The sequence below is a fragment of the Oncorhynchus keta genome, chromosome 26 (assembly GCF_023373465.1).
Source record: "Oncorhynchus keta strain PuntledgeMale-10-30-2019 chromosome 26, Oket_V2, whole genome shotgun sequence".
Taxonomy (NCBI): Eukaryota; Metazoa; Chordata; class Actinopteri; order Salmoniformes; family Salmonidae; genus Oncorhynchus; species Oncorhynchus keta.
In genome coordinates this window covers 19,536,837-19,558,442 of record NC_068446.1, presented here as the reverse complement: position 1 = coordinate 19,558,442, position 21,606 = coordinate 19,536,837, and the positions used below count along the sequence as shown (strand labels likewise).

At 44.0% G+C, this 21,606-nt stretch overlaps 1 protein-coding gene across 9 annotated transcripts in view; it reads right to left on the bottom strand.

The window, feature by feature from the left end:
• The window catches only part of LOC118359050 (palladin-like), a 128,516-nt gene that overhangs the window by 12,337 nt on the left and 94,573 nt on the right, over window positions 1-21,606 (bottom strand). For 8 of the 9 annotated variants that reach the window (XM_052480314.1, XM_052480312.1, XM_052480316.1 and 5 more), the window contains one exon: window positions 380-1,051. In XM_052480314.1, coding sequence (XP_052336274.1) covers window positions 380-1,051 — 672 coding nt within the window. Of the gene's footprint in view, window positions 1-379; window positions 1,052-16,358; window positions 16,507-21,606 lie in introns of those variants that run through there. The other variant, XM_052480320.1, reaches the window with a different exon arrangement.

The following is a 21,606-nucleotide window of genomic DNA, read 5'->3' as shown; positions in this document are numbered from 1 at the left end:
GAATTTAAACAGGCCATCTTCCATCTAGCAGCAGAACTCCAGCCTCCAGCTGCTGCCAGGTGGCAGGCTGTCCTGATGAGAATGGGGAAAGAGGGAGAGCCAGCCTGGCTCCACAGAGACAGACCTGCCGCAGGCTGTCACTCACTGACTGATAGGCTATACAACCATTTGACTGGGGAATGAACTGGCCTGAAAGTATAGGGTACTGCCCCATGGAGAGCCAGTGTAGCTGTGTCTAGAGCCAGTGTAGCTGTGTCTAGAGCCAGTGTAGCTGTGTCTAGAGCCAGTGTAGCTGTGTCTAGAGCCAGTGTAGCTGAGTCTATAGCCAGTGTAGCTGTGTCTAGAGCCAGTGTAGCTGAGTAACATTGAGGATACTCACATAGTCCCATTCCCTCTAGGCAGGCCCAGGGCGTTGACGGACGGGCTCGTGGGCGTGGCTGGCAGGACGGAGGCCAGGAAGCCAGCAGGTGATTGGGGCATGGAAGTGAAGGGGGAAGAGCTGCTGGAGTGGCCAGGGGAGAAGGGGGGAGTCGAGGAGATGGGTGGAGGAGGGGGTGGGGGAAAGTCTTGGCTGGGGCCTGATGGAGAAGACATGTTGCTGCTGAGGAAGGGAGGGGGTGGAGGAGGGAAGGAGGGAGAGGACGGGGACTGAGACCCGATGCTGCTGCCCTTAGTGAAGGGAGGCAGGGTGACCCTGGTGAAGGGTTTGTGTGAGGTGGGTGGGGAGAGGGGTGAGGGCAGGCTGGATCCAGAGGAGCCAGAGGACTGGGTGACGTAGCCCCCCACAGGGACTGTCCCGCCAGGGCTCTGGGCAGCAATGAACTGCTTGGGCCGGGCGTAGTTGAATGTGCTAGTCTGCATGGCGCTGCTCTCCAGCTCCTGGAAGGAGGGTGGAGGGGGAAGAGGAGAAGAGGGCGGAGAGGACACTTCCTGGGGCTGCTGCAGCAGAAGTGGGACTTCCTGCTCTTGCTCCTGCTGCTGGATCCAATTGGCTGCTTCTTGCTGTTCCAATAGAATCTGATCGTGAAGCTGCTTCAACTGTTCTATGTTCCTAAAAGGAAAGTCGATACATAGGCATCATTAGTAACATGACTGCTGGACAGTGGGGTCACTTTGAATGATCATGCCAAACAGTAATAAAAAATATTTAAAAAATAAACACTATTGCAGAACAAAACTAGACAAAGTTTTTAAAAGTTTGTGAGCTAAATGAAAGCAGGAACACACACCAGTAGATCAGAAGCATTCCGTACAGGCCTTCTTTTTTCCCCCGGGCCAATGGAATCCCTACAGTAAAGGCCTAGACTCCATACTGTGTCCACGTATTTTGTGTCAGGGTCTGTATAAACGCCCAGAGAGCCTAACAGTAGTGGTTTTCCTTCCCCAGGTCACCAATCAGAACATAGCACACATACCCCTGTAACACTCAACATCCTCTCAACACCACTAGAACGCTGGAGGGGATGAGATAACGCTGCTAAGGTTACAGGCACGTTGTAAAAATGTTAGAAAAGCATGCGGCTGTAATCCATTTTGACCTTGACTGACACAATACCCTATTACCCATCTCTCACTCTCTAGTTACACAACCACGGTTGACAAATTAAAGAGGTTGTGATTGTAAAAACAGCAATCACAGAGAATGAGCCTCCCAGTCGTGCCGAGACATTGCTCTAATGTTACGGATGCGTTGTGAGGATGTTACTGTTAGTGGTTGAAAACCACACAACAGAGCTATCGGGATGACTTCAGCACTGGGCCATCCAAGGGCCTCACTCAGGAATTACACTGGAGCTTTTTACACCAGCCTGGAATTGATAGCCTGTCAGGCCTGAGTTGAGAGGGTTCAGTGTACCATGAGGTGTGGTTAATTCAGCTAGCCAACCTTGCCACGGTGTGTGTGTGTGTGTGTGTGTGTGTGTGTGTGTGTGTGTGTGTGTGTGTGTGTGTGTGTGTGTGTGTGTGTGTGTGTGTGTGTGTGTGTGTGTGTGTGTGTGTGTGTGTGTGTGTGTGTGTGTGTGTGTGTGTGTGTGTGTGTGTATGTAATTGCTGATTAGTGATGTTCTGGGGAGGAAACCTCTGCATAGTGAGTCTACCAGTCATTACATAAAGACTTAAAAGGCCAGCCTGTCGACAGCCACGTCAAAAAGTAAAATTTTAACCTCTTGAACCTCTGGGGGCAGTATTTCATTTTTGGATGAAAAACGTTCCCGTTTTAAACAAGATATTTTGTCACGAAAAGATGCTCGGCTATGCATATAATTGACAGCTTTGGAAAGAAAACACTCTGACGTTTCCAAAACTGCAAAGATATTGTCTGTGAGTGCCACAGAACTAATTCTACAGGCGAAACCAAGATGAAATTTCATACAGGAAGTGAGTCAGATTTTGGAGGCGCTGTGTTCCAATGTATCCTTATATGGCTGTGAATGCGCAAGGAATGAGCCTACACTTTCTGTCATTTCCCCAAGGTGTTTGCAGCATTGTGACGTATTTGTAGCCATATAATTGGAAAATTGACCATAAGAGACTACATTTACCAGGTGTCCGCTCGGTGTCCTCCGTCAAAACTATTGCGTAATCTCCAGGTGCGTGCATTTTTCCATTTTGAACAGAGGAGAAACCAAACTGCCACGAGTCGTTTATCATCGAATAGATATGTGAAAAACACCTTGAGGATTGATTCTAAACAACGTTTGTCATGTTTCTGTCGATATTATGGAGTTAATTTGGAAAAAAGTTTGCGTTGTAATGACTGAATTTTCGGGGGGTTTTCATAGCCAAACGTGATGAACAAAACGGAGCGTTTCTTCTACACAAATAATATTTTTGGAAAAACGGAACATTTGCTATCTAACTGAGAGTCTCTTCATTGAAAACATCCGAAGTTCTTCAAAGGAAAATTATTTTATTTTAATGCTTTTCTTGTGTTTGTGAAAATGTTGCCTGCTGAATGCAAGGCTTAATGCTATGCTAGCTATCAATACTCTTACACAAATGCTTGTGTAGCTATGGTTGAAAAGCATTTTTTGAAAATCTGAGATGACAGTGTTGTTAACAAAAGGCTAAGCTTGTGAGCCAATATATTTATTTCATTTAATTTGCGATTTTCATGAATAGTTAACGTTGCGTTATGGTAATGGGATTGCTCGTCGCAACAGGTTAAATTAAATTAAACATATTCATTTTGTTTGGCATATTTTCAGTACTAATTCTGTACAAAATTGAAAATTACAAGACTGTAAAATGTTTTTTCTGATATCTATTTCTTGGTGTGACAGTTAAAGGGTTAAACTGCAGTGCGATGAAACAAAATAAACACAAACACACTTCTCTGTCGTGTCTTGTTTTCAGGGGTGAATCCTAATTATGAAGCATCGTATTCTGTCATAGAGGTATGGCCGGCTGAGGATTTCACACACAGAGCCCTCTTACACTGTCAAATCACGACTAGCCTGGTCGGGATCAGTTGGCTGGGGAAACGAAGGTTCTCAAGGAGGTTCCTGATCCTAGAGGGGGTGGACGACATGACTGGACTGGAATAAAGAAAGAGGGGCTAGTAAACTAGACTCATTCTATGTCCACTGCTTTCTTTGAATGTGTTGATTTATAATGGGGAAATGTTTGATTTGGGTCTGGGGGCTTGTAACAGGAATGTACAGTGGGAACTTCAGGACACATATGACGGGGTTGAGTTATCTTATCAGGGTAGCAGAAGGGGTCTTGGGGAAATCTATAAAACCCCAATGTTAGAAACCTTAATGTTAATGGCCCAGTCTGTGACTGGTAGTGGGTCCATCAGAAAACCTGGATAGAAGAGTCAAGATACAGCTACATGCCTTGTCATCAGGACTTCACTAGGACAAAATTCTCAGAATCTGTTTCAGATGCTGAATAACCAGGACATTATTCATTTCTGTCTGAGGTTCCAGGGGATAAGGCCCCCATTCCCCAGCCTCCATTCTCTCTCAACAAATATGAAGAGCACAACAAAGGTAATGAACATTTTACAGTAAAATGACAGAACTGACGGTGAAGATACCATGAGACCGATATCCCACATGATTTGAGATCAGTCACGTGCTCCCCTCATTAGTAGCATAGCAACAGTAGTACTCCAGGCCCAAATAAACACTCATTATTCGAATCACTCCAACCTGTCATAACCTGTGTGATGGTGTAGACTATTGTACATGAACAAATAGCACGTGAAATAACACAGTGTCTACTTTCCCTATGTGTTTCTCTTAATATCCCAGCGATGTCGGACATCCAAGCCTCCACCAAAAGAGCGCTTTCATAGGAATCGTTTGGCAGCTCCTGAGAGCGGCAGCCCTGGCCTCCACTCCTCCGTGGCGCTTTCTGTCCTTTTTTGGCTGCGTTCTCTCAGCGCAAGGCAGAAGCTCTTCGCCTCGCCTCGCCCGCCCGCCCGCCAGCTCGCTCAAGCAGAGTGGAAACGCGCTTTATTTCCTCAGCGCCTTGTCTTTCTCTCTCCTTCAATGCCAGCCTTCGTGTGTGAGTTGCGCATGAAATGATTTCGATGACAAACCGTTTACCCGCGTGCCTGCATTTTTGTAATAACCCACCTGATGGTTTCTAGCCTGCCTGGTACATTTTAGAGACTGTTAGGAGCCCAATCTGAAAAGTTGTCCTGGTGTTTTTACTCCTGTCTCTGGAATTTTTCTGAGTATGTTTGGGAGGCAGAGTGGATGTTGGCCAGCTGTGACCGACTGACATCATCTTCTTACCTTAAAAGGTGTTCTTTATATAGGCTTCCTTTAAAAGGCTTCTTTATATATAGAACAGCTACTTCCAAACAAACATCGCAGCTCATTATTCCCCAAAACAACTGATGTGCACCCCTCTCTCCCTCTCCCAGCATGGTCAATCAATTCCACATTTAGTACAGTCTAATTCCCATTGCTTATTTTACAAAAGGGCACTCACATGATTAAGATTCATTTGTCCTTCTTTCCGCATAATGACTAACTTTCCGATTGTATTCTACGTTATGAAATCTGACATGTCAATTTCATTTCAATTTTTCCACTCAATTGAATGACCATTTTGTCAGATAGTATCATCTTAAATATTCGGAAACTCTAAAACGGCCCATAAACTTCAGATCTTTTTATGGTGGTCAGTGAGAGGGTCGGCCTGTGTAATATTGTAGCTGCATCAGTGGTTTTATTGTGCCTGGTCTGTCTGACAAAAGGAGTGGGCCACCTTGTCTGACACCATGGCCCTGACCAGACCAGCCTCCAGCCAGCTCTACCCAGCCAACATCCACTTACGAAATGACTTCCGAAAACTATTTCATCTCTCTCAATCATGCTTTTTCTCTACTGATTCAGAACAGGGATTGTCTATTAGGCTTGAATGAGCCAACAGACAAATCATTGGGATAATAAAGTATCTCTTGACTTGATTTAGTCACCAACTCTGGGAACAAAGAGAGGAGCCTTCCGCCCAATCAACCACTCTTAAAAAGAGATTTAAAAGAGGTGGAGGTTCATTCTAGCATATAGCATTCACTTATAGCCATACAGCCTTTTAATTTACAGTACTTTCACATCTCCACATAAATCCTCCCATTGTTTAGTCTGAAAAAGGGCATTTTCTTATAGCTGTTCAGAACAGCCTGTTCTATAGATGCCAGTCTGACTCTCTTGGGGACAAGAAACAAAACATACATTATTTAGAACTTCTAAAAGGTTTGTGAACAGAGTTGGTGCTTGGTAAAACAAAATGAAAACGTTTTATCTCTCATGTGAGCAGCTAAAGAAATGACAGAAACTGCTGAAAAGGCTGGAGTTAATTCCTTTTTTCTTCCATTCCTCTGAGAGTCTGTTCCTATCTGTCTTGCGGTGCAGTGGGGCCTTGCAGGGAGGGAGAGAGGGAGCCGTCCTGCTCTCCATCTCCATGCCAACGGCCCAGTGTTGTGCTTTACCGAGTTGAGCCAACTGGCCCACACAACTCTCAGTTCCAGTGTGAAAAAACTGCAGAACTCTGCCCTGTCATTTCAGACTGTAACAGTACATTACCGTTAAATCTCTCTCTTCCTTTCTCCTCTCTCTTTCCCTCCATTTAGAGGTCCAAATAGGCCAGGCTGTTAAATGTTCTCTCTCTCTCGTCTTGAAAAATACTTTGAGTTGGCCTGGTTCCTGGTGTAAATGATTTAACATGGAACACAATGAAAGAGAACTTTAGAAGAAACCTTTGATTGACAAACCATTCTTCACATTACCCTCATAGTAAAATGTCAATTATAAAGGATTCTGGTGGTGCTTTAACTTTCCAGTTTCTACATGGGAACATTAGCAGCATCGCTGAGCTTAACGGGGTCAGGCACAGCTTGTCTGAGTGAAAGTTAATTGAATCGGTCTTTTAGAACACCATGTAGCAAGCTGAAACAGACCATGTTGTGGCAGTCAGAAAGAGCAAGCTGAAACAGACCATGTTGTAAGCAGTCAGAAAGAACAAGCTGAAACAGACCATGTTGTAGCAGTCAGAAAGAGCAAGCTGAAACAGGCCATGTTGTAGCAGTCAGAAAGAGCAAGCTGAAACAGACCATGTTGTAGCAGTCAGAAAGAGCAAGCTGAAACAGACCATGTTGTAAGCAGTCAGAAAGAACAAGCTGAAACAGACCATGTTGTAGCAGTCAGAAAGAACAAGCTGAAACAGACCATGTTGTAGCAGTCAGAAAGAACAAGCTGAAACAGACCATGTTGTAGCAGTCAGAAAGAGCAAGCTGAAACAGGCCATGTTGTAGCAGTCAGAAAGAGCAAGCTGAAACAGACCATGTTGTAGCAGTCAGAAAGAGCAAGCTGAAACAGACCATGTTGTAGCAGTCAGAAAGAGCAAGCTGAAACAGACCATGTTGTAGCAGTCAGAAAGAACAAGCTGAAACAGACCATGTTGTAGCAGTCAGAAAGAACAAGCTGAAACAGACCATGTTGTAGCAGTCAGAAAGAACAAGCTGAAACAGACCATGTTGTAGCAGTCAGAAAGAACAAGCTGAAACAGACCAAAGAACAAGCTGAAACAGACCATGTTGTGGCAGTCAGAAAGAACAAGCTGAAACAGACCATGTTGTGGCAGTCAGAAAGAGCAAGCTGAAACAGACCATGTTGTAGCAGTCAGAAAGAACAAGCTGAAACAGACCATGTTGTGGCAGTCAGAAAGAACAAGCTGAAACAGACCATGTTGTGGCAGTCAGAAAGAACAAGCTGAAACAGACCATGTTGTGGCAGTCAGAAAGAACAAGCTGAAACAGACCATGTTGTAGCAGTCAGAAAGAGCAAGCTGAAACAGACCATGTTGTAAGCAGTCAGAAAGAGCAAGCTGAAACAGAAACAACCCATGCCAACAGTCAGCTACAGAGGGTTTCCAATCTGTGATCGCCACCGGCTGCCTCTCCTCCGTAGACTCCAATCATACAGTCTTTAATCAATGCTCTCTCTAATCAACATGTCTATAATGGTCATCTTTACACACAGTCGCTTGTTTGTGCTTCCTGGACAATGATGGCCTCGGGTCCATACAGACAGGCGGTTCTACAATTAGACTGACTAACATTACCACAAGCAAGCTGTGAGCCATCGCTGGGTTTTACGACCTAACTTGTTCGGGTGCGAGGAAGGGGAGCTTGTCTTTGATTGGCCACTGGTTTGTTGACTAGGAGAAGGAAAGGAGAGAAGGGAGAGGGTTTATGGGATTCCGCCAGCAGCACTCACTAACCACAGGAAGTGACCATGGGGAGGACAGGAAGTAATTGAGTGTAAACAGCCAATAAGGAGGGGGTTCCTTCTATAAACAACAACAAGAGGCTAAGCTTCCTTCTGCATGATGTGTACATACAAGCCAGCCATGTGTAAGTGAAAAGCTGTTGATCCACTCAAATGTCTGAACAACAGGTTTACATTTTCCCACAATGGAAGTAAAGAAAGTTTGACTTATATTAGTGTTTGTCTGTGAGTACAGCAGTGAAGGCTCCTCAGAGGAGGAAGAGGAGAACCATCATCCTCAGTGAATCTCATAAAAATAAAAATGGTAAAACATTGAAAAAGTTATCCTTTTTAGATAAAACTATACTAAATATATTCACATCACCAAATAATTGATTAAAACACACTGTTTTGCAATGACAGTCTAGAGTAGCCTCAACAGGGTAGCATCATGTGGTAGCCGGAGGACAGTTAGCTTACATCCTCCTCTTGGTACATTGACTATGTCATGACTGTCCTGTGGGGATCCAAATAGGTCAGATCAACATTGCAATAAATAACTTCAATCCGACCCTCTCTCACCCACAGCTCACTTTTTATTTTTTCTCCCCAATTTTGTGGTATCCAATTGGTAGTTACAGTCTTGTCTCATCGCTGCAACTCCCGTACGGACTCAGGAGAGGCAAAGGTTGAGGGCCGTGCGTCCTCCTGAAACACAACCCAACCAAGCCGCACTGCTTCCTGACACAATGCCCACTTAACCCGGAAGCCAGCCGCACCAATGTGTCGGGGGAAACACCATACACCTGGCGACTGTGTCAGCGTGCACTTCGCCCTGCCCGCCACAGGAGTCGCTAGTGCACGATGGGACAAGGACATCCCTGCCGGCCAAACCCTCCCCTAACCCGGACGACGCTGGGCCAATTGTGCGCTGCCCCATGGGTCTCCCGGTCACGGCTGGCTGCAACAGAGCCTGGACTCTAACCCAGAATCTCTAGTGGCACCGCAATGCAGTGCCTTAGGTCACTGGGAAGCCCGCAGCTCACTTTTAAAGTGGATTAAACTTTGAATCTCAACACGAGGTAGAGACGATAAAGTCAACTCCCGGACAATCACTGGTACGGCAGATTAGCTGTCCTAAGTAAAGTATCTAGAAAAATGTATTTAAGTGGGACCATTCCATTACTCTGTTCAAATCATCATATTATGCTACTCTCATCACCCCACTGGGAACCATCGACACAGCTGGCTGGACTATCTTTAAAGAAGCATCTTCCAGAGCAAATGGAATTAGAATAAAATCTGTAGTTCTGTTCAGGACTACACAATAAATCACCGGATGCCGGACGCCTGCCGGATACCGAACGACTGCAGAAAAGAACAACAGTAAAAGACGGGTGGGGAGCCTTCCCGTTTCAGAGCCTTACAAGCGTGTCGCGAAAAAAGCCCAAACAACCCCCTTTCCAAGAAGGCCCAGTTCGGAGAGATACATGGCAAACCAAGGCATTTCCACGTAAATAGCTTCATGATTCGTACTCCAAGCGGGCGGCGGTTTGTGCACAAAGTATAAGTGAGAGTAGTTTCTAAATGTACCACCGTTAAGTGTTTCTGTCCCTCTCTCTCTTTCTCGCCCTCTCCATGTCTTTTGTAACAAGCAGCCATATCGTTGTCAGTCCGCTAGGGACCTGTTTCTAATGTATTAAGTGTGTATGTTTATTCTGTGTTATCAAGGGGTGGCAGGTAGCCTAGTGGATAGAGCATTGGACCATTAACCGAAAGGTTAATGGACCAAACTGACAAGGTTCAAATCTGCCCTTCTTCCCTTGAGCAAGGCACTGTTCCCTGGGTGCCGAAGACATGGATGTCGATTATGGCAGCCTTTCTGATTCAGAGGGTTTGGGTTAAATGCAGAAGATGCATTCAGTTGTACAACTGACTAGGTACCCCCATTTAGCTAGCTAAACCAATTTGTGTAGTACTGAACCATAAGCAAGGCAAGGGTTTTTGCAGATGCAAGGAGGTTACGACTGTTCAGAATGATATGATTAATAAGTTTACTGTTATGGATGTAATATGTAAAGACCTTTAGAGTTTAATTTGGGAGATGATAAAGAACTTTATAGAACCGCTCTTGTGGTGCCCCAAATCCTAATGAATTGTTACATGATTCATTTAATTTAATCGGGTAACAATTAAACATAGTTAGTTGATTAGATAAATAACAGTCATCCGATTAATGAAAGTAAAGTCACGACAACTTCAATACATAACCTCTTGGTTCCATAGACTTACACGGTAACTATGACAACTTCCAATCTATCAGAGCTCTTGCAGCATGAACTGACATGTTGCCCACCCAATCAAAGGATCAGAGAATATCTCTAGTAATGAAAGCATGAGCTACAGCTAGCTAGCACTGCAGTGCCTAAAATGTGGTGAGTAGTTGACTCAAAGAGAAAGACAATAGTTGAACAGTTTTCAACTAATTCATTTCTTTAAAAATGAAGAAGCAAGAGAGAGATATATAGAGAGAGATTTTGTCTTTTTTTTTTTAGTTACTCAAACACCCAGCTCAAACAGAAGGATGCTATGTTAGCTAGCTGGCTATGACTATCCAACACAACACTGGAACTCGTCAAATTCAAGGTAATCTTTTGCTTAACCTGTTACTCCTACCCCCTACTTTTTCAAACATTCTGTTAAAAATCGCGCAACATTTCAGCGCCCTGCTACTCATGCCAGGAATATAGTATATGCATATGATTAGTATGTGTGGATAGAAAACACTCAGACGTTTATAAAACTGGTTAAATCACGGCTGTGACTATAACAGAACGTGCGTTTCATCGAAAAGTGCAGGAAAATCTGATCACTGAAAATGGGAAAATATATCCATGCGCCACTAGAACCCATTGTTGAATGTGATCCACATTAAATGGGGCCGAGGTTGCAATACCTACAGCTTCCACACGATGTCAACAGTCTTGTCATTTGCCTACGATTTGTTTCTTGGTCAAACAGACACAAGGTAGCGCCTTTCTTCCGGTCTCCGACCGGATATTTTGGTTGAGATTTACCTCGACATTATTTCCAGACGTACAGCTATAGAATATACATCGCCTCGTGATCAATTTGATCGCTTATTAACGTTTACTAATACCTAAAGTTGCATTACAAAAGTATTTCGAAGTGTTTTGTGAAAGTTTATCGTCGACTTTAATTTTTAAAAATGACGTTACGTTATAAAACGCAATTTTTTTCCTTGATCACACAGTCTTCATAGATCGATATCTAGGCTATATATGGACCGATGTAATCGAAAAAAAGACCCAATAGTGATGTTTATGGGACATCTAGGAGTGCCAACAAAGAAGATGGTCAAAGGTAATGAATGTTTTATATTTTATTGGTGCGTTTTGTGTAGCGCCGACTATGCTAATTATTTTGTTTACGTCCCCTGCGGGTCTTTTGGGGTGTTACATGCTATCAGATAATAGCTTCTCATGCTTTCGCCGAAAAGCATTTTACAAATCTGACTTGTTGCCTGGATTCACAGCGAGTGTAGCTTTAATTCAGTACCCTGCATGTGTATTTTAATGAACGTTTGAGTTTTAACGAGTGCTATTAGCATTTAGCGTAGCGCATTTGCATTTCCAGATGTCTAGATGGGACGCCTGCGTGTCGGGTAGGAGCAAGAGGTTAACTGGGTTTACTAACACATTAGTTCTATTACCTATGTTGACTAGGATGTTACTTTAGCTAATATGGGGACAACGATGTAGGCTGTGTGTAGCGGTTATGGTTTGGCTTGGAAATATTTTTTTGCCTGGTCACATACAGCTGATGTGTTGTTCATTGAAGTCCACAAACGAAGGGAAATGGTGAGAGGAGACTGCATAGAGGCTACAATGAAGACAACATGGCTGCTACGAAAGTGAACTGTTTTTATGTGTGATTAGGGGTTTATTCATTCCGCCGATTCTGATCGAAAACATTTCTTAAACAGAAGCAAACAAAACATGGTTAAGTGTTCCTGAATTTGTCCAATAGAAACTCTCGTTTGCAACTGTTGGACTAATAATCACACCATAGATAAGCTAGATGCAGGCAAGAGTGTGTGAGGTCGTATTGGATGTGTCACTGTCTGTCCACGTGTCACTGTTTGTCATCTCAAATGTTTCTCTCGACCTGTGTGCACCTACATTGTAAACTTTCATTCATAGGCTAGGTTGTAGCAACCTCGTGATGAGTACAGGGAAAATATCAGTATCATGTAGTAGCCTAAACCTATCGATGTTACATTGACCTGGGTGAATGGAATATGAATGACAGTCATCCAACATGCTGTAATAGAAATAAGGCCATTCTCATGGGAAAAATAAATGGTCCTCCGTCATCATAAACGTCACTGACCACCACTTGAGTACAGTATCTGTCCGTGTCACATTGTTTAACCACACGTCACTGTGCCAGCTTCTAAAAAGCATGTCCTTGTCAAACAGGAATTATTTATACCCAAACAAGCTCGCGGAGCTCCAGCATCACACCTCCAAAACAAACACAGCCCCTATGTGTGTGTCCTATCGTGGAAATACACCTCAAGGTCGTAACACAACAACATGCTGGCCCCAAACCATGCCCGAGCCAAGAGTTTATCAGAACAGATCCAGGGACGCATGATGAAATCAATGGGAGTATGGGAAAATACCAGACTCCCACTGCAATCACATAGACAAATACACCTCTCCCTGTCACCTCCCCCAAGCGTGACTAGACAGTACAGTACAGTATGATCAGTGGTGCATGTTGTCTCTCTGTGCCTGACAGCACCTGTTTCACACTTCCCTCACCTGTTTTATACAGTATTACCGTGCCCCCATTACATCACTGTTACAGTGCGTCAACCTGCAACTTGACCAATGACAGAGAGTGTCTGGTCTGTCACTCTGTCTGACATGCCGACTGATACAACGAACGTCAGACTGTGACTAATTGACTTAGCATCTGACTGACAGGCGACGACATGATTGATTGACTGTAAGTAAATTGTGAATTCATTTGACGTGTCGCTCAGAGACACACACCTATCAGGCTGAGTGTAGATCAGAATAATGTCGTGTTTGTGTGAGATCAGACTGCAAGAGGAGGAGTCGAGGGGAGGCATGCAATACTTACACGTGTTTAAACACATGCACAAACAGGTACAATACCCAAGGCTTTTACAAGTGACAGGAAGTGTAGATATGGGCCAAAATCCCCATGATCCAGTTGTTAATGATGATCTCTATCGCTGCAGAATAATGTCGACCCTGTGGTATCTGTATGTACCCTAGCAAAGTAACAGGTCATCATACACACAGTTACACATCGACTTTCTTCACCAAGGATCTCAAATAACAACAATGAGCTCTTTTTTTTAGGCAAGTTGACATCCATTTGAAGTTCTATGGTAAGTTTACGGTAAGGGGCTGCATTAACAGCTTACATGATTCCAGTATACAAACAACCCCAGCAAGATAGCCGAATGTTTATGTTTGACATCATCACATCAGATCGCCGGATGAGATAAACCAGTCAGCGTGATAAACTTCCATCAACAAATTCATGTGAAGCCCTCAAACTGAGGGTTATAGTAAAAAAGCAGGTTCATTGAGTTAGCCAGCTAACTTGTCTAAATGTTCTGAAATAACTTTGTATTCTTTTATTTTTAGAAAGATAAGCTTCAAATGAGCATGGTCTCTTTAACTCAACAACACATATCGGGGTTTTGTTTTGTTTTGACTCATTGAACTTGCTTTGTAGTATACCTCTCAGGTGTGTGCACACAAACCACACCAAACTAAACACACGCAGAGACAGTACACACATGTAGGCCTACACATGTGCACAAGCTCTACCTGAAATTAGCACTTTGGATCACGTTTTTAAGGAAACACCTCAAACATCTCCGCCCCGTCCATCTGAAGGCAAGCGAGCTGATATAAGACAGGTAAATTGCCAAACCTGGTGTTAGGGCTGGAAAATGCCCGCGCGGCAGTTTTTACATGACGAAATTGCAAACTCACGTGCTTTTGACACTAGAGCCGCTTTAACGCCAGCCGAAAATAGAGCCCTTAATCAGATCCGTTTCCACACGAAGGAGCATGTAGGTCAAACCTCCAGTCAGGTTTAGAACCAGAGTTAACCCATTTACTTGGCCCACATCACAGGCTGACTCAACACCATGCAGTCCCACTCTGAGAACCTCATTCACCCCACACACACCCTAACCTCTCAACACACACAAAACTCATATACAACCTAACTTCTCAACACACACAAAACTCATATACAACCTAACCTCTCAACACACACAAAACTCATATACAACCTAACCTCTCAACACACACAAAACTCATATACACTCTAACTCCTCAACACACACAAGACTCATACAACTCTCCCTAATCCCTCCCCCCCTGGTTTGGCTGAGTGCTCCTCCTCAGTAGAGAGCTGCCCAACTTTCCATGGACATTTCATAACCCCCTTGATTCAGCTCCTAGCTCAGATCTTTTGAGGTGCTTTATTGGCAGAAGTAGTCCCTGACATTTTTCATATAGACAACAAAGGAAAACAGAAAAGCCCTTTTTTTTAATCAACTTCCATTCCTTGTCTCTTCCCTTGTCCCACTTCAATTTCTCTCTGTCTTTGTTCTCCTAGACTTCTAAACGTATTTTCAACCTCTCCATCTTCCTCTCTTTCACCTCCCTCCGTCTGTACCCTACCACCTCCCCCTCTTTATGGTTCTAATTGCACACACTCCATATAAAACACAACCAGACTATTTTCTTTCCCCCCCCCCTTTAAACGCTGCACAGAGCGTGTGGCTCATTCCAACTAGACTAACAGTTCAGGGCTGCTCCAGCTCCAATCACCCCCTTCTTTATGTCTCTCCCTCTCTCTCTCCGTCCATCTCTCTCTCTCTCTCTATCATCTGTGGAGACATTTCACATATATAATAGAATAACAGGTGAGGAGTACAGAGAATGAACAGTGAGCTCTCTATCTCTCTCCCTCCCCTGTCTCTCTCTATCTCTCTCCCTCCCCTGTCTCTCACTATCTCTCTCCCTACCCTGTCTCTCTATCTCTCTCCCTCCCCTGTCTCTCTCTCTCTATCTCTCTCCCTCCCCTGTCTCCCTCTCTCTCTCTCTCTCTCTCCCTCCATCTCTCTCTCTCTCCCTCCCCTGTCTCTCTCTCTCTCTCCCTATCTATTTCCCTCCCCTGTCTCTCTCTCTCTCCCTCCTCTGTCTCCCTCTCTCTCCCTCCCCTGTCTCTATCTCTCTCTCTCTCCCTCTCCTGTCTCTATCTCTCTCTCTCCCTCTCCTGTCTCTCTCTCTCTCCCCTGTCTCTCTCTCTCTCTTTCCCTCCCTTGTCTCTCTATCTCTCTCCCTCCCCTGTTTCCCTCTATCTCTCTCCCTCCCCTGTTTCCCTCTCTCTCTCTCTCTCCCTCCCCTGTTTCCCCCTCTCTCTCTCCCTCCCTGTCTCCCTCTCTCTCTTTCCCTCCCCTGTCTCCCTCTCTCTCTCTCCCTCCCCTGTCTCCCTCTCTCTCTCTCCCTCCCCTGTCTCCCTCTTTCTGTCCGGTGAGACGGAGTGTTTATCTTTATTGCAGGAAGGCTCAAGACATTCTTCCTGGGATTGGAATGGGAAAGACATCGCCATCAAGCGGGATTAGCAGCAGGAGTGGAGAGGAAGAAGGAGAAAGAGGAGGCGAGCCAGAGAAAGAGAGAGGAAGGGAGGGGGTAGAAACCAGAGAACCCAGTTAAGGACCTGGTACTACTGTTCCTTCCTGACGGACACTATTGCGCTAACGAATCCAGCAGACCCCAAAAGTGGTACCACACAACTGGCCTATATAAGCGTACCTAGTCTTTCACCACTAACACACCACGGACACAACCCACAATAAAGCAATGGGCACTGGACTACTGTCATCCCTACATCAACTCACACTACATCTCCTTGCAAACTCACAGACCCTACCACCCTTAGTAAAGCACTCGTTTGCCTGCAGCCCTCCTCTTCAGACAAACCACTTCCCAGAGCCTTCGGTGAATGAATGGGCTTCTATCTCTGCCTCTCTGTGTCCTATAAACCACACATCCATACTCCAACACATGCTTTTAACATTAACTGGGTGAGCGGCTGGCAAAGCAGACAGAAATAAAGGAAAAGCATTCCTGGCTCTGCTTCTCTATCATTTGTGTCTCTCCTTATTCTGCACTCCCTCATTCCCTCTCTCAATTCAACCCTTCAGTTTGAATGGTTTTTCCAGAAGATCTTGGGATTTTAATCCCTTCTGTTTTAGCTCGTGAAGTTTTACTACAATGGCAACACTGTATTTCAATTAAATCAGTGAGGTAAAAGCACGAAGCAACAGTGGCTGTGCTAATGTGGTGTGTGCTCATTGTTCTCTCTCTAATGATCTGAACATGACCGAGAGTTAATGAAAAGCATCTTGCTCGTTGCTGCTCACCCTCTCCTGGCTTCCCCTCTTCCTTCTCTCTCTCTCTCTCTCTCTCCATAAACAATTACTTCCACCGAAGTGAGTTTAAAAAAAAAATACATATTTTTGTTTTAAAAGGTTGTTAGTACCTTCCGTGATGCGGTCCAGGTGAGTGTGTCTGTCTGCGCCTCAGGTAGTCCCCAGGAGGTGTGTGTGTGTGTGTGGTTGTTTCTGTGCCGGTCTGCCAGGTAGCAGAGCAGCATATATAGAGCAGCCAGCAGCCAGACAGTGACAGACTCAGCCTCCCTCCCTCTCTCTCTCTCTCTCTCTCTCTCTCTAACTGCGTGAGTCAGCCAGAGCCTGTCTGAGAACCACCTCTTTCACAATAAAAGCTTGGCAACATGGGCCACTGATCGAGAACTTCCCTTTCAGAACCGGACTCCAAGAATAACAACAACTATGTTTGAGTCAGAGACAAGAGACTGAAAAGTGAGAGAGAAAGAGAGAGATTGCGAAAGAATGCGACAGCTCAAGGTAGACTCCCAGATCGTATTACATTCGGGTACCTGACGTATGTTTATCGTATTGTTATTTCGGACTAAAGATCTGATGTATAATGTTCCCACTGATTCATGGGAAATTAAGTTCCTGAATCGGAGAAGAAATTCATCAAACGTGTTCTTCTCTCTTCCTCAGATAAGATACAATAGGAAGGGAATCTCCGTTGTAAAGTCTCTATTGTGACTTTACACTGGCAGTTAATAGTATTCCATATTATGTTCTGTGTACTATAGTTGTCATGGGTGGCACACAGAAACAGCCTCTGCTGTGCTTTTCATATGTTTACAGAGCAGAGTTTGCATTATCTACATGCCAGCCACATAACAACCAGTTACCAGTCCACGCTTTCTACAACTGACAACCATGGTACGTAGCCACAGCAGTCTATCTAGGAGCTAAGATTAGTTAGTACGGTGGATAACACTTAAAAGGCCACACAATCCATTACAGACTAACAGTCTTCCCCCACCACCACCCCCACAGATCTGGAGCATGTCAACAGTTTTTCCCCCCCAGAGATTTTGGCCTTCAATTTTGGGAGGCAGACATACATTTTTGGTGCATTTATCAGTTCTGTTTTGGTGTGTAATGTCTATTTGTAGGTCGGCCTGTGTTCTCCATCTCATCTGCTCTGCTGTTGTCTCTCAGTGGCTGGAGATGAGTCCCAGAGGAGAGATACGGGGGTGAGGGGGTGGGGTAGGGGTCAGGGAACATGGGGGCGAGGGAATGTTCAGTTCCTCTCTCATGAGGGCTCAGTCATCTCCCCAGTGCCGAGTCACACCACTCGCGGCCGAGTCAGCTTCTATGTATCTCACTCTCCTGCTTATGGAAGACAGGTTCAACCACTGTGTGAGTAGTATAGTGTTGTAACGGCGATGGATGTATGCAATCATTTTGCTGACGTTACAGTATATCACAGACACCCTGTAATTAATGCCACTCTGCTCGCTGTAAAGAGGAAGTTATGTCTACGTTTCCTGGGTGTCAGGATGTGCATCTGAGCGCATCTGGGTACCAGAACCCCCGCACGCAAACAAGGGCAGTGATCTGGACAGCAGCTATAATCAAAGGCTGATTGACTTCATGCGGAAACAATGTGATTCTCAAAAGAGTATATAGCTGCTAGAGCTTCTCTGTGTTTAGAATGCCATTCCCTCTGGGAAACAGCCCCTGCTCTCAACAGGCCATCACTAAGACCTCTGTTTCCATGCTGTCAACTAATAAGCATTCTCTCTCTCTCTCTCTCTCTCTCTCTCTCTCTCTCTCTCTCTCTCTCTAACAGTCTACACTCTCTCTCTCTCTCTCTCTCTCTCTCTCTCTCTCTCTCTCTCTCTCTCTCTCTCTCTCTCTCTCTCTCTCTCTCTCTCTCTCTCTCTCTCTCTCTCTCTCTCTCTCTCTCTCTCTCTCTCTCTCTCTCTCTCTCTCGCATGGTAAACATATGTTAACATTTCCAAAGCAAGTGAAGTAAATCATAAACAAAAGTGAAATAATCAATACAAATTAACAGTAAACATTACACTCACAAAAGTTCCAATAGAATAAAGACATTTCAAATGTTAAGGAAAATGAATTAACATTAATCTTGCTGCTGTGATGGCACACTGGTATTTCACCCAATAGATATGGGAGTTTATCAAATTCTTTGTGGGTCTGTGTAATCTGAGGGAAATATGTGTCTCTAATATGGTCATACATTGGGCAGGAGGTTAGGAAGTGCAGCTCAATTTCCACCTCATTTTGTGGGCAGTGTGCACATAGCCTGTCTTCTCTTGAGAGCCAGGTCTGCCTACGGTGGCCTTTCTCAATAGCAAGAATATGCTCACTGAATCTGTAAATAGTCAAAGCTTCCCTTATTCTGCCACTATGTACTCTCTGTTTAGGGCCAAATAGAATTCTAGTTCTCTCTATTTTTTGTTAATCCTTTCCAATGTGTCAAGTAATTATCTTTTTGTTTTCTCAGCCTGCTTAGGGAACTCATCTCTCTGTAGGTGATGGCTTTGTTATGAAAGGTTTGGGAATCGCTTCCTTTTAGGTGGTTGTAGAATTGAACAGCTCTTTTCTGGATTTTGACAATTAGCGTGTATCGACCTAATTTTGCTCTGCGTGCATTATTTGACTACCAGAATCCAGTGGGTTCATTATTTGACTACCAGAATCCAGTAGGTTCATTATTTGACTACCAGAATCCAGTGGGTTCATTATTTGACTACCAGAATCCAGTGGGTTCATTATTTGACTACCAGAATCCAGTGGGTTCATTATTTGTCTACCAGAATCCAGTGGGTTCATTATTTGACTACCAGAATCCAGTGGGTTCATTATTTGACTACCAGAATCCAGTGGGTTCATTATTTGACTACCAGAATCCAGTGGGTTCATTATTTGACTACCAGAATCCAGTGGGTTCATTATTTGTCTTTGGGTTCATTATTTACCAGAATCCAGTGGGTTCATTATTTGACTACCAGAATCCAGTGGGTTCATTATTTGACTACCAGAATCCAGTGGGTTCATTATTTGACTACCAGAATCCAGTGGGTTCATTATTTGACTACCAGAATCCAGTGGGTTCATTATTTGACTACCAGAATCCAGTGGGTTCATTATTTGACTACCAGAATCCAGTGGGTTCATTATTTGACTACCAGAATCCAGTGGGTTCATTATTTGACTACCAGAATCCAGTGGGTTCATTATTTGACTACCAGAATCCAGTGACTACCAGAATCCAGTGGGTTCATTATTTGTCTACCAGAATCCAGTGGGTTCATTATTTGACTACCAGAATCCAGTGGGTTCATTATTTGACTACCAGAATCCAGTGGGTTCATTATTTGACTACCAGAATCCAGTGGGTTCATTATTTGTCTACCAGAATCCAGTGGGTTCATTATTTGACTACCAGAATCCAGTGGGTTCATTATTTGACTACCAGAATCCAGTGGGTTCATTATTTGTCTACCAGAATCCAGTGGGTTCATTATTTGACTACCAGAATCCAGTGGGTTCATTATTTGACTACCAGAATCCAGTGGGTTCATTATTTGACTACCAGAATCCAGTGGGTTCATTATTTGACTACCAGAATCCAGTGGGTTCATTATTTGACTACCAGAATCCAGTGGGTTCATTATTTGTCTACCAGAATCCAGTGGGTTCATTATTTGACTACCAGAATCCAGTGGGTTCATTATTTGACTACCAGAATCCAGTGGGTTCATTATTTGTCTACCAGAATCCAGTGGGTTCATTATTTGACTACCAGAACCAGAATCCAGTGGGTTCATTATTTGACTACCAGAATCCAGTGGGTTCATTATTTGACTACCAGAATCCAGTGGGTTCATTATTTGACTACCAGAATCCAGAATCCAGTGGGTTCATTATTTGACTACCAGAATACCAGAATCCAGTGGGTTCATTATTTGACTACCAGAATCCAGTGGGTTCATTATTTGACTACCAGAATCCAGTGGGTTCATTATTTGACTACCAGAATCCAGTGGGTTCATTATTTGACTACCAGAATCCAGTGGGTTCATTATTTGACTACCAGAATCCAGTGGGTTCATTATTTGACTACCAGAATCCAGTGGGTTCATTATTTGACTACCAGAATCCAGTGGGTTCATTATTTGACTACCAGAATCCAGTGGGTTCATTATTTGACTACCAGAATCCAGTGGGTTCATTATTTGACTACCAGAATCCAGTGGGTTCATTATTTGACTACCAGAATCCAGTGGGTTCATTATTTGACTACCAGAATCCAGTGGGTTCATTATTTGACTACCAGAATCCAGTGGGTTCATTATTTGACTACCAGAATCCAGTGGGTTCATTGATCACGTATATGTTTTTGTTCTTTGTTATAGGGCCAAAAAGATTGGAGAAGTGGTTTACTCAAACATCTCTGTTTTGGATAGATAACTCTTTGTTTATTGTTTTCCAATTTTCCCAGAAGTGGTTAGAGTCATGGATTCTGCAGTTACATTGAGCTGATTTCTGTTCCTACTTTTTCCGTAGTGTATTTCTGTATTGTTTTAGGGATTCACCATAGTGAAGGCGAAGACTCAGGTTTTTTGGGTCTCTATGTTTTTGGTTAGATAAGTTTCTCAATTTCTTTCTTAGGTGTTTGGATTCTTCATCAAACCATTTGTCATTGTTGTTCATTTCCTTCCGTTTTATGTTAAATATTTGTAGATTTGATAGGGAAGCTGAGAGGTCAAATATACTGTTTAGGTTTTCTACTGACAAGTTTACACCTTCACTATTACAGTGGAACGTTTTGTCCAGGAAGTTGTCTAAAAGGGATTGAATTTGATGTTGCCTAATTGTTTTTTGGTAGGTTTCCACACTACTTTCCTTCCATCTGTAGCATTTCTTGATATTATTCGGACCCTTTGGCTTTGATGCCTCATGATTTAAGTACTGCACTGTTCAAGTAGACTGTGATTTTGCTGTGATCTGATAGGGTTGTCAGTGGGCTGACTGTGAACTCACTGAGAGACTCTGGGTTGAGGTCAGTGATAAAGTAGTCTTCAGTACTACTGCCAAAAGATTAGCTATAGGTGTACCTACCATAGGAGTCCCCTCAAAGCCTACCATTGACTATGTACATACTCAGTGTACCACAGAGCTGCAGGAGTTGTTGTTATGTTGTTGTTAGTTGTGCCTAGGGGGGCATATAGGGGAGGGAATGCTGGGCAGGTAAGTGTTTGTCCCCCTGTGTGCTGAGGGTTTCAGGTTCTTGTCCAGTTCTGGCATTTAGGTTGCCACAGACTAGTACATGTCCCTGGGCCTGGAAATGATTGATTTACCCCTCCAGGATGGAGA